The sequence below is a fragment of the Bombina bombina genome, chromosome 7 (assembly GCF_027579735.1).
Source record: "Bombina bombina isolate aBomBom1 chromosome 7, aBomBom1.pri, whole genome shotgun sequence".
In the NCBI taxonomy this organism is placed as follows: Eukaryota; Metazoa; Chordata; class Amphibia; order Anura; family Bombinatoridae; genus Bombina; species Bombina bombina.
Window position 1 is genome coordinate 19290547 of NC_069505.1, and position 13195 is coordinate 19303741.

The 13195-nt window shown below is 41.8% G+C and overlaps 1 protein-coding gene across 3 annotated transcripts in view; it reads right to left on the reverse strand.

The window, feature by feature from the left end:
* The window catches only part of CCS (copper chaperone for superoxide dismutase), a 125864-nt gene extending 119566 nt beyond the window's left edge, over positions 1–6298 (reverse strand). The window contains exon 1 of one of the 3 annotated variants that reach the window (XM_053719974.1): positions 6216–6298. In XM_053719974.1, the coding sequence (XP_053575949.1) occupies positions 6216–6251 (36 nt within the window). In that variant the 5' untranslated portion in view covers positions 6252–6298. Of the gene's footprint in view, positions 1–6174 lie in introns of all 3 variants that reach the window. The other 2 variants (XM_053719977.1, XM_053719976.1) reach the window with 2 other exon arrangements.
* Positions 6299–13195: the final 6897 nt, after the last annotated feature.

The window sequence follows — 13195 nt, forward strand, 5'->3', positions numbered from 1 at the left end:
TGTGAGAGTGTATAAGAGTATGAGTATGACAGTGCGTGAACGTGTGAGAGTGTATAAGAGTATGAGTATGACAGTGCGTGAACGTGTGAGAGAGTGTATAAGAGTATGAGTATGACAGTGCGTGAGCGTATGAGAGTGTATAAGAGTATGAGTATGACAGTGCGTGAGCATATGAGTGTATGTGTCAGATTGAGAGTGTATAAGAGTATGAGTATGACAGTGCGTGAGCGTATGAGTGTATGTGTCGGATTGAGAGTGTATAAGAGTATGAGTATGACAGTGCGTGAGCGTATGAGAGTGTATAAGAGTATGAGTATGACAGTGCGTGAACGTGTGAGAGTGTATAAGAGTATGAGTATGACAGTGCGTGAACGTGTGAGAGTGTATAAGAGTATGAGTATGACAGTGCGTGAGCGTGTGAGAGTGTATAAGAGTATGACAGTGCGTGAGCGTATGAGAGTGTATAAGAGTATGAGTATGACAGTGCGTGAGCGTATGAGAGAGTATAAGAGTATGAGTATGACAGTGCGTGAACGTGTGAGAGTGTATAAGAGTATGAGTATGACAGTGCGTGAACGTGTGAGAGTGTATAAGAGTATGAGTATGACAGTGCGTGAACGTGTGAGAGTGTATAAGAGTATGAGTATGACAGTGCGTGAACGTGTGAGAGTGTATAAGAGTATGAGTATGACAGTGCGTGAACGTGTGAGAGTGTATAAGAGTATGAGTATGACAGTGCGTGAACGTGTGAGAGTGTATAAGAGTATGAGTATGACAGTGCGTGAGCGTATGAGAGTGTATAAGAGTATGAGTATGACAGTGCGTGAATGTGTGAGAGTGTATAAGAGTATGAGTATGACAGTGCGTGAATGTGTGAGAGTGTATAAGAGTATAAGTATGACAGTGCGTGAACGTGTGAGAGTGTATAAGAGTATGAGTATGACAGTGCGTGAGCGTGTGAGAGTGTATAAGAGTATGAGTATGACAGTGCGTGAATGTGTGAGAGTGTATAAGAGTATGAGTATGACAGTGCGTGAATGTGTGAGAGTGTATAAGAGTATAAGTATGACAGTGCGTGAACGTGTGAGAGTGTATAAGAGTATAAGTATGACAGTGCGTGAACGTGTGAGAGTGTATAAGAGTATAAGTATGACAGTGCGTGAACGTGTGAGAGTGTATAAGAGTATAAGTATGACAGTGCGTGAGCGTGTGAGAGTGTATAAGAGTATGAGTATGACAGTGCGTGAACGTGTGAGAGTGTATAAGAGTATGAGTATGACAGTGCGTGAGCGTGTGAGAGTGTATAAGAGTATAAGTATGACAGTGCGTGAACGTGTGAGAGTGTATAAGAGTATAAGTATGACAGTGCGTGAGCGTATGAGTGTATGTGTCAGATTGAGAGTGTATAAGAGTATGAGTATGACAGTGCGTGAACGTGTGAGAGTGTATAAGAGTATGAGTATGACAGTGCGTGAGCGTGTGAGAGTGTATAAGAGTATAAGTATGACAGTGCGTGAACGTGTGAGAGTGTATAAGAGTATAAGTATGACAGTGCGTGAGCGTATGAGTGTATGTGTCAGATTGAGAGTGTATAAGAGTATGAGTATGACAGTGCGTGAACGTGTGAGAGTGTATAAGAGTATGAGTATGACAGTGCGTGAGCGTGTGAGAGTGTATAAGAGTATGAGTATGACAGTGCGTGAGCGTGTGAGAGTGTATAAGAGTATAAGTATGACAGTGCGTGAACGTGTGAGAGTGTATAAGAGTATAAGTATGACAGTGCGTGAGCGTATGAGTGTATGTGTCAGATTGAGAGTGTATAAGAGTATGAGTATGACAGTGCGTGAACGTGTGAGAGTGTATAAGAGTATGAGTATGACAGTGCGTGAGCGTATGAGAGTGTATAAGAGTATGAGTATGACAGTGCGTGAACGTGTGAGAGTGTATAAGAGTATGAGTATGACAGTGCGTGAGCGTGTGAGAGTGTATAAGAGTATGACAGTGCGTGAGCGTATGAGAGTGTATAAGAGTATGAGTATGACAGTGCGTGAGCGTATGAGAGAGTATAAGAGTATGAGTATGACAGTGCGTGAACGTGTGAGAGTGTATAAGAGTATGAGTATGACAGTGCGTGAACGTGTGAGAGTGTATAAGAGTATGAGTATGACAGTGCGTGAACGTGTGAGAGTGTATAAGAGTATGAGTATGACAGTGCGTGAACGTGTGAGAGTGTATAAGAGTATGAGTATGACAGTGCGTGAACGTGTGAGAGTGTATAAGAGTATGAGTATGACAGTGCGTGAGCGTATGAGAGTGTATAAGAGTATGAGTATGACAGTGCGTGAATGTGTGAGAGTGTATAAGAGTATGAGTATGACAGTGCTTGAATGTGTGAGAGTGTATAAGAGTATAAGTATGACAGTGCGTGAACGTGTGAGAGTGTATAAGAGTATGAGTATGACAGTGCGTGAGCGTATGAGAGTGTATAAGAGTATGAGTATGACAGTGCGTGAATGTGTGAGAGTGTATAAGAGTATGAGTATGACAGTGCGTGAATGTGTGAGAGTGTATAAGAGTATAAGTATGACAGTGCGTGAACGTGTGAGAGTGTATAAGAGTATAAGTATGACAGTGCGTGAACGTGTGAGAGTGTATAAGAGTATAAGTATGACAGTGCGTGAGCGTATGAGTGTATAAGAGTATGAGTATGACAGTGCGTGAATGTGTGAGAGTGTATAAGAGTATGAGTATGACAGTGCGTGAGCGTATGAGAGTGTATAAGAGTATAAGTATGACAGTGCGTGAGCGTATGAGTGTATGTGTCAGATTGAGAGTGTATAAGAGTATGAGTATGACAGTGCGTGAGCGTATGAGTGTATGTGTCAGATTGAGAGTGTATAAGAGTATGAGTATGACAGTGCGTGAGCGTGTGAGAGTGTATAAGAGTATGAGTATGACAGTGCGTGAATGTGTGAGAGTGTATAAGAGTATAAGTATGACAGTGCGTGAACGTGTGAGAGTGTATAAGAGTATAAGTATGACAGTGCGTGAACGTGTGAGAGTGTATAAGAGTATGAGTATGACAGTGCGTGAGCGTATGAGAGTGTATAAGAGTATGAGTATGACAGTGCGTGAGCGTATGAGAGTGTATAAGAGTATGAGTATGACAGTGCGTGAATGTGTGAGAGTGTATAAGAGTATGAGTATGACAGTGCGTGAATGTGTGAGAGTGTATAAGAGTATAAGTATGACAGTGCGTGAACGTGTGAGAGTGTATAAGAGTATAAGTATGACAGTGCGTGAACGTGTGAGAGTGTATAAGAGTATAAGTATGACAGTGCGTGAGCGTATGAGTGTATGTGTCAGATTGAGAGTGTATAAGAGTATAAGTATGACAGCGCGTGAGCGTATGAGAGTGTATAAGAGTATAAGTATGACAGTGCGTGAGCGTATGAGTGTATGTGTCAGATTGAGAGTGTATAAGAGTATAAGTATGACAGCGCGTGAACGTGTGAGAGTGTATAAGAGTATGAGTATGACAGTGCGTGAGCGTATGAGAGTGTATAAGAGTATGAGTATGACAGTGCGTGAACGTGTGAGAGTGTATAAGAGTATGAGTATGACAGTGCGTGAGCGTATGAGAGTGTATAAGAGTATGAGTATGACAGTGCGTGAATGTGTGAGAGTGTATAAGAGTATGAGTATGACAGTGCGTGAATGTGTGAGAGTGTATAAGAGTATGAGTATGACAGTGCGTGAATGTGTGAGAGTGTATAAGAGTATAAGTATAACAGTGCGTGAACGTGTGAGAGTGTATAAGAGTATGAGTATGACCGTGCGTGAGCGTATGAGAGTGTATAAGAGTATGAGTATGACAGTGCGTGAATGTGTGAGAGTGTATAAGAGTATGAGTATGACAGTGCGTGAACGTGTGAGAGTGTATAAGAGTATAAGTATGACAGTGCGTGAACGTGTGAGAGTGTATAAGAGTATGAGTATGACAGTGCGTGAGCGTATGAGAGTGTATAAGAGTATGACAGTGCGTGAGCGTATGAGAGAGTGTATAAGAGTATGAGTATGACAGTGCGTGAATGTGTGAGAGTGTATAAGAGTATGAGTATGACAGTGCGTGAATGTGTGAGAGTGTATAAGAGTATAAGTATGACAGTGCGTGAACGTGTGAGAGTGTATAAGAGTATAAGTATGACAGTGCGTGAACGTGTGAGAGTGTATAAGAGTATGAGTATGACAGTGCGTGAGCGTATGAGAGTGTATAAGAGTATGAGTATGACAGTGCGTGAGCGTATGAGAGTGTATAAGAGTATGAGTATGACAGTGCGTGAATTTGTGAGAGTGTATAAGAGTATGAGTATGACAGTGCGTGAACGTGTGAGAGTGTATAAGAGTATAAGTATGACAGTGCGTGAACGTGTGTGAGTGTATAAGAGTATGAGTATGACAGTGCGTGAGCGTATGAGAGAGTGTATAAGAGTATGAGTATGACAGTGCGTGAGCGTATGAGTGTATGTGTCAGATTGAGAGTGTATAAGAGTATGAGTATGACAGTGCGTGAGCGTATGAGAGAGTGTATAAGAGTATGAGTATGACAGTGCGTGAGCGTATGAGTGTATGTGTCAGATTGAGAGTGTATAAGAGTATGAGTATGACAGCGCGTGAGCGTATGAGAGAGTGTATAAGAGTATGAGTATGACAGTGCGTGAGCGTATGAGTGTATGTGTCAGATTGAGAGTGTATAAGAGTATGAGTATGACAGTGCGTGAGCGTATGAGAGAGTGTATAAGAGTATGAGTATGACAGTGCGTGAGCGTATGAGTGTATGTGTCAGATTGAGAGTGTATAAGAGTATGAGTATGACAGTGCGTGAGCGTATGAGAGAGTGTATAAGAGTATGAGTATGACAGTGCGTGAGCGTATGAGTGTATGTGTCAGATTGAGAGTGTATAAGAGTATGAGTATGACAGTGCGTGAGCGTATGAGAGAGTGTATAAGAGTATGAGTATGACAGTGCGTGAGCGTATGAGTGTATGTGTCAGATTGAGAGTGTATAAGAGTATGAGTATGACAGCGCGTGAGCGTATGAGAGAGTGTATAAGAGTATGAGTATGACAGTGCGTGAGCGTATGAGTGTATGTGTCAGATTGAGAGTGTATAAGAGTATGAGTATGACAGTGCGTGAGCGTATGAGAGAGTGTATAAGAGTATGAGTATGACAGTGCGTGAGCGTATGAGAGAGTGTATAAGAGTATGAGTATGACAGTGCGTGAGCGTATGAGAGAGTGTATAAGAGTATGAGTATGACAGTGCGTGAGCGTATGAGAGAGTGTATAAGAGTATGAGTATGACAGTGCGTGAGCGTATGAGTGTATGTGTCAGATTGAGAGTGTATAAGAGTATGAGTATGACAGTGCGTGAGCGTATGAGAGAGTGTATAAGAGTATGAGTATGACAGTGCGTGAGCGTATGAGAGAGTGTATAAGAGTATGAGTATGACAGTGCGTGAGCGTATGAGTGTATGTGTCAGATTGAGAGTGTATAAGAGTATGAGTATGACAGCGCTTGAGCGTATGAGTGTATGTGTCAGATTGTGAGTGTAAGTGTGAATATCTGTGTGCAAGCTTGTGCTTATGTGCTATTCATGCAAAAAAAAGTGATTTGCATAGTGCATGAGTTCATGTTTGGGCAGACATAGGGTGGCAACCCTATTACCTCCCCACCAATGTTCTCTATTAGTCACTTTACACCCCAAACAAGCCCTATAAAGGGCTATAATAGGAAAAGCCCCTGGATCATTCTTTCTGTATATAGAGCAGGTTTGTATGCTATGTAAGCACCTCAGAAGGAGAATACACGCACTATATTTGGGGGTTACTCCTCCAAAACTTGTCATTACTTTATGTGGCCTGTATTAACCCCAATAGTCACGTGGTCATTATCATACCTAAGTGCTATTTCCTTGTTCTTTATATTGCAAATTTGTGTGACAGGTAAGTGCTTCTGCCTATACTAAGCAGGAATTAACAGATATATAAATATATAGAATACTTGGGGGTTACTCTTCCCCTTTTTATTATTTTCCTTGACCCCCACTAGTCCCTAAACAGAACTGAAGTCAAATATAACAATCACACACTGCACATTATAATGATCACACACTGGCATTAGGGGTCACTCTTTGGACACGGGTATCTGATCACCTTACAACTGACTCCACCATCCCCAGATGTCTCCATATTGTGTTTTCATGTAGACTCTGGTCTGATTCAACTTTAACCTCGTGACGTCAAAGACTATGGACGAAGACGGCGTCCATGTTGTAAAAGGGCAAACTCTTATGTAAAATTCACTTTCCACTGTGACCCATAACACGTGGTTATACCATGTAGTAGTTAAAAGGTTTAATTGCACGCTGCCATTGGGATTTCTATTTCGTCTAGTTTTTATATTTTATATTTGAATTAAATGGCGCATGCGTAGTACATAACAGGACGGTAAGTCATCGCATTTTTATTACGGATAGTAAAGATGGCTACTATTGTATTCGCCTTCCGACGGGCCACAACCAATCAGATCTGATATTGTAACAAAGTAACGATAATGCTATTTTGTGATTGGCTGTGGCGTTTGTAGCGTGTTTTCGGCCAATCAGCTTGAAAGCTCCGTTTCACACGTGACTGCGGACATTTTGTGATCAGCGGGAAGAATGGTGCCTTGTTATGTGTAAAATGTAGCGTCTGTAGGGGCCGGTAATGGCGGCTCTGCTACTAGTATTATATTTTATTATAGCCCACTAGTTTTCTAGCGATTATTTATTCTCAGAATTTTGCGAGTAACCAAGCTGCATGAAAACCTGTGAAGTTAAAGGGACAGTTTAGCCAAAATTAAACTTTCATTATTCAGATAGGACTTGCAATTTTAATTAATTTTCCAATTTACTTTTATCATCAAATTTGCTTTTTTCTCTTGGTATTCTTAGTTGAAACTAAACCTAGACAGACTCATATTAATTTCTAAGCCCTTGAAGGCTGCCTCATGCTTTTCCACACAAAGAGACAAAGTACACAGGGGCCTTACAGAGAGGCACAGGGGGTTATTTAGCACAACACAAGGCTAAAGACAATAGATAACAAACAGTCACAGCCATGTGGTCAGGGGGCTGGAAGAAGGTTCCTAGATACAAGGTAATCACAGAGGTGTTGTGCACAACAGGGGAATACTAAATAAAGGGATTTTCTATCTTTTAATAACAATTCTATTGTAGACTGATCCTTTAACCCTTTCTTGTTTAGTTTTCTTGAACTAGTATTGTGTCCTGGGAAATTAACCCCTTCATGCCCTCTTTTGTGTATTTTTTTTATTATCCATTACACAATTCCAAATGACCTCAAATAAGTGTATGTTCTTTATCTGCTTCTATATGGGTTGTATGTGTGTATAGGGGTTGTTGTGTATGTGGGGGCATTGAAAATCGGCTGATCTTTGAGTTAAAGGGACCTGTAACCCATTTTTTTTTTATTTAAATAACTTTCCAATTTTTCTTTCACGATTCAGATTAAGAATACGATTTTAAACAACTTTCTAATTTACTTCTATTATATAATCTGTTTCATTCTCTTGGTTTCATTTGATGAAGTAGCAGCAATGGTTTCTAACTCAACACATGGGTGGGCCAATCACAATCAATATTTATATGCAGCCACCAGTCAACAGCTAGAACCTAGGTTCTCTGCTGCACCTGAACTTGCCTAGATAAACCTTTCAGCAAAGGATAACAAGAGAAGGAAGCAAATTAAATAGAAGTACATTGGAAAGTTGTTAAAAATCTCACTTCTATAAGCTGTCTGCTCAGTTTCTTCAAGTTGCAACATTGTATAGAAATGATTCAAAGTGGCTGTTCATTTAAAATGCTTGATTGTGCCATGGGGGCTAAAATTAGAAATTGCCTGTGTGTGTATATAAGTGTGTATTTATGAATGTGTGATAAATATATCTATATATATATCCTTTATCCAAACTGCTTGAGACTGGAAAGGTTTGTATTTCGGAATAGTTTGAATTTTAGAATATTTGCATTTTTAGGTCAGTTTAAAGTGATGGTCAAGTATGACTAACTACATCTTGCGATCCTAATGTAACTAGTAAAATAATGTGACTTTCATTCATCATTTCGCCATATTCATTCTAGTTTGTGCGCTATCTTATATTATTTTCCTACCTTACTAATATCCATCCTCCTCCCGTCGATTGTCCGCCATTGTTTTTTCTGCTGTCACGTGTTTTTATTATCCAATTACAGTACAGGCCACTCGGGGAATCAGCTCTAAGTAAAAACACCCTTATTCAATTCTGCGCATGCCCTAGCTCCGTAACCGCGGTGAGACAGAGATTAGGATGCGATTACAGAGCTAGGGCATGTGCAGAATTGAATAAGGGTGTTTTTACTTAGAGCTGATTCCCCGAGTGGCCTGTACTGTAATTGGATAATAAAAACACGTGACGGCAGAAAAAACAATGGCGGACAATCGACGGGAGGAGGATGGATATTAGTAAGGTAGGAAAATAATATAAGATAGCGCACAAACTAGAATGAATATGGCGAAATGATGAATGAAAGTCACATTATTTTGCTAGTTACATTAGGATCGCAAGATGTAGTTAGTCATACTTGACCATCACTTTAACCTTTTAACACCGTTGTAGCGTTCTGTTACACCCTTACAACGCCGGGGTTTAGCGCAGTTAGTACGGAATAGAACGTCCAAGCCGTTTGTCTGTCCTGACGCCAACGGCACTTCCTGGTTGGGATCGCGGTCTGGAGGGTGTGCCTAGCTTCGTATGGATGCCCCCCTCTCCCAATCCTATCATTGAAATATTGTGATCACGTGCACGATCGTGGGATTGCAATTTTGTCTACATCAGAACTTTGTTCCGATGTACACAAAATGATCCTGTCATGAAAGGGTTAAACGGGATGGAACCAAGTGTAAACAACAATATCTTATTTCATTTAGGTAATATTTATATATCATAATACAGCTTGTACATGTAACCTAAAAGCAGTTAGATAGGTGGAGTGTGCACGTGGCTGGAGCAATATATGGCAGCAGTTTTATAACAGTAGGTGGCAGCGGTGTTTCCTGTCATGTATACTCCAGAAATGTCCATGCTAACTATCTAGGTATCTCTTCAACAATGAAAAGTATGAGAACAAAGAATATTGAAAACTTGTTTTTTAATTGTATGTTGTCTCTATCACCAAATAAAAATGTTGTTTCATGTCTTTTTAATCTGTAGGTTGAAACGCTATCATAAATAAAACTGGATGAGGGACAGCCAAACTCTGCTAGCAAGGTGAGGTTTACAGCATGGCAAGACACAAGGTATTTATACAGCTCCGTAAGGTCTCTCCCAGGTGTGCTGTCCGCAGAAGCACAAAGGAAAGGGGCAGTGGTGCTGCAGATCGCCCTCATCTTTATTTCCCTTCAGATGATGTCCGGCAGTGGCACCCTGGTACACCTATCTACTGTCTGGTCACAAAACGCCATACCGCCAACAGAGAGAAGGGCAAGGAACGACAACTCAGGAGCTGGGAGAAATAGATTAGTCACAAATAGCCATACCGCCAACAGAGAGAAGGGCAAGGAACGACAACTTAGGAGCTGGGAGAAATAGATTAGTCACAAAAAGCCATACCGCCAACAGAGAGAAGGGCAAGGAACGACAACTCAGGAGCTGGGAGAAATAGATTAGTCACAAAAAGCCATACCGCCAACAGAGAGAAGGGCAAGGAACGACAACTCAGGAGCTGGGAGAAATAGATTAGTCACAAATAGCCATACCGCCAACAGAGAGAAGGGCAAGGAACGACAACTCAGGAGCTGGGAGAAATAGATTAGTCACAAAAAGCCATACCGCCAACAGAGAGAAGGGCAAGGAACGACAACTCAGGAGCTGGGAGAAATAGATTAGTCACAAAAAGCCGTACCGCCAACAGAGAGAAGGGCAAGGAACGACAACTCAGGAGCTGGGAGAAATAGATTAGTCACAAATAGCCATACCGCCAACAGAGAGAAGGGCAAGGAACGACAACTCAGGAGCTGGGAGAAATAGATTAGTCACAAAAAGCCATACCGCCAACAGAGAGAAGGGCAAGGAACGACAACTCAGCAGCTGGGAGAAATAGATTAGTCACAAATAGCCATACCGCCAACAGAGAGAAGGGCAAGGAACGACAACTCAGGAGCTGGGAGAAATAGATTAGTCACAAATAGCCATACCGCCAACAGAGAGAAGGGCAAGGAACGACAACTCAGGAGCTGGGAGAAATACATTAGTCACAAATAGCCATACCGCCAACAGAGAGAAGGGCAAGGAACGACAACTCAGGAGCTGGGAGAAATAGATTAGTCACAAATAGCCATACCGCCAACAGAGAGAAGGGCAAGGAACGACAACTCAGGAGCTGGGAGAAATAGATTAGTTACAAATAGCCATACCGCCAACAGAGAGAAGGGCAAGGAACGACAACTCAGGAGCTGGGAGAAATAGATTAGTCACAAATAGCCATACCGCCAACAGAGAGAAGGGCAAGGAACGACAACTCAGGAGCTGGGAGAAATAGATTAGTCACAAAAAGCCATACCGCCAACAGAGAGAAGGGCAAGGAACGACAACTCAGGAGCTGGGAGAAATAGATTAGTCACAAATAGCCATACCGCCAACAGAGAGAAGGGCAAGGAACGACAACTCAGGAGCTGGGAGAAATAGATTAGTCACAAAAAGCCGTACCGCCAACAGAGAGAAGGGCAAGGAACGACAACTCAGGAGCTGGGAGAAATAGATTAGTCACAAATAGCCGTACCGCCAACAGAGAGAAGGGCAAGGAACGACAACTCAGGAGCTGGGAGAAATAGATTAGTCACAAATAGCCATACCGCCAACAGAGAGAAGGGCAAGGAACGACAACTCAGGAGCTGGGAGAAATAGATTAGTTACAAATAGCCGTACCGCCAACAGAGAGAAGGGCAAGGAACGACAACTCAGGAGCTGGGAGAAATAGATTAGTCACAAAAAGCCATACCGCCAACAGAGAGAAGGGCAAGGAACGACAACTCAGGAGCTGGGAGAAATAGATTAGTCACAAAAAGCCATACCGCCAACAGAGAGAAGGGCAAGGAACGACAACTCAGGAGCTGGGAGAAATAGATTAGTCACAAATAGCCATACCGCCAACAGAGAGAAGGGCAAGGAACGACAACTCAGGAGCTGGGAGAAATAGATTAGTCACAAATAGCCATACCGCCAACAGAGAGAAGGGCAAGGAACGACAACTCAGGAGCTGGGAGAAATAGATTAGTCACAAAAAGCCATACCGCCAACAGAGAGAAGGGCAAGGAACGACAACTCAGGAGCTGGGAGAAATAGATTAGTCACAAATAGCCATACCGCCAACAGAGAGAAGGGCAAGGAACGACAACTCAGGAGCTGGGAGAAATAGATTAGTCACAAAAAGCCATACCGCCAACAGAGAGAAGGGCAAGGAACGACAACTCAGGAGCTGGGAGAAATAGATTAGTCACAAAAAGCCATACCGCCAACAGAGAGAAGGGCAAGGAACGACAACTCAGGAGCTGGGAGAAATAGATTAGTCACAAAAAGCCATACCGCCAACAGAGAGAAGGGCAAGGAACGACAACTCAGGAGCTGGGAGAAATAGATTAGTCACAAAAAGCCATACCGCCAACAGAGAGAAGGGCAAGGAACGACAACTCAGGAGCTGGGAGAAATAGATTAGTTACAAATAGCCGTACCGCCAACAGAGAGAAGGGCAAGGAAAGACAACTCAGGAGCTGGGAGAAATAGATTAGTCACAAATAGCCATACCGCCAACAGAGAGAAGGGCAAGGAACGACAACTCAGGAGCTGGGAGAAATAGATTAGTCACAAAAAGCCATACCGCCAACAGAGAGAAGGGCAAGGAACGACAACTCAGGAGCTGGGAGAAATAGATTAGTTACAAATAGACGTACGATTAACCAATACTTATGCTTAATTTCCTCTTAATAAAATTTCTGTTATTAAATTTAAAGTGGGTTCTTTGTAACAATGTTTTATTCACGATACTTTCACTGTACTTTTCTTTACTCTGGGCCCTTCAGGTCTGTTTAATACATAGGATTTATCATTATTTAGTTTAAAGGGATATACAATCCAAAAAGTGTTCTTTTGGGACTCAGACAGAGAATACCATTTTAAAAAAGTTGCCAATTTACTTCTGTTCTCAAATTTCCTTTGTTCCCCTGATATTCTAGACCTAGGTAGGCAACTGGAGCACTATATGGCAGGAAACAATGCTGCCATATAGTGCTACAGATACATGCACACTCTTAAAGGGACATTTAACACCTGATGAAAATTGCTAAAACCTACTTTTTCTTAATAATATTTTATATGTTCCTCTTACCCCAAACAATTGAAGGAGATTGTTTTGAAGTACAGCATTGATCCAGTGCTTGATTTCCTATGTAAGCTGCCATATTGTAATGTATGTTGCAGGGGCACAGTAGTCACATGGTCATGATGCAGTCACGTGACACACAGAGTGTGAGCTGCAGTGACTGAAGATACAGATTTATTAGTCAGAGTATAAATGTATTTCCCTATTTATTTATATGCACACATTATGCAGCAGAACTTAATAAAATGCTTTTATGTTTCTAACCCCCCCACACAGTTTTATGTTGTAAGAAAAGCAGAAATCTTCTGCCCGGAGAGTATATGCAGCGTCACAGCCTCCCCTTCACGGAGGTTACAAATGATCTCCACCGATAATAGTGCTCTGCAAACAGCTTTTCTTACAACATAAAACTTGTTGGCAGTTTGAAGCATAAAACTGTGTGGGGGGGGGTTAGAAACATAAAAGCATTTTATTAAGTTCTGCTGCATAATGTGTGCATATACATAAATAGCGAAATACATTTATACTCTGACTAATAAATCTGTATCTTCAGTCACTGGAGCTCACACTCTGTGTGTCACGTGACTCCATCATGACCATGTGACTACTGTGCCCCTGCAACATACATTACAATATGGCAGCTTACATAGGAAATCAAGCACTGGATCAATGCTGTACTTCAAAACAATCTCCTTCAACTGTTTGGGGTAAGAGGAAGAT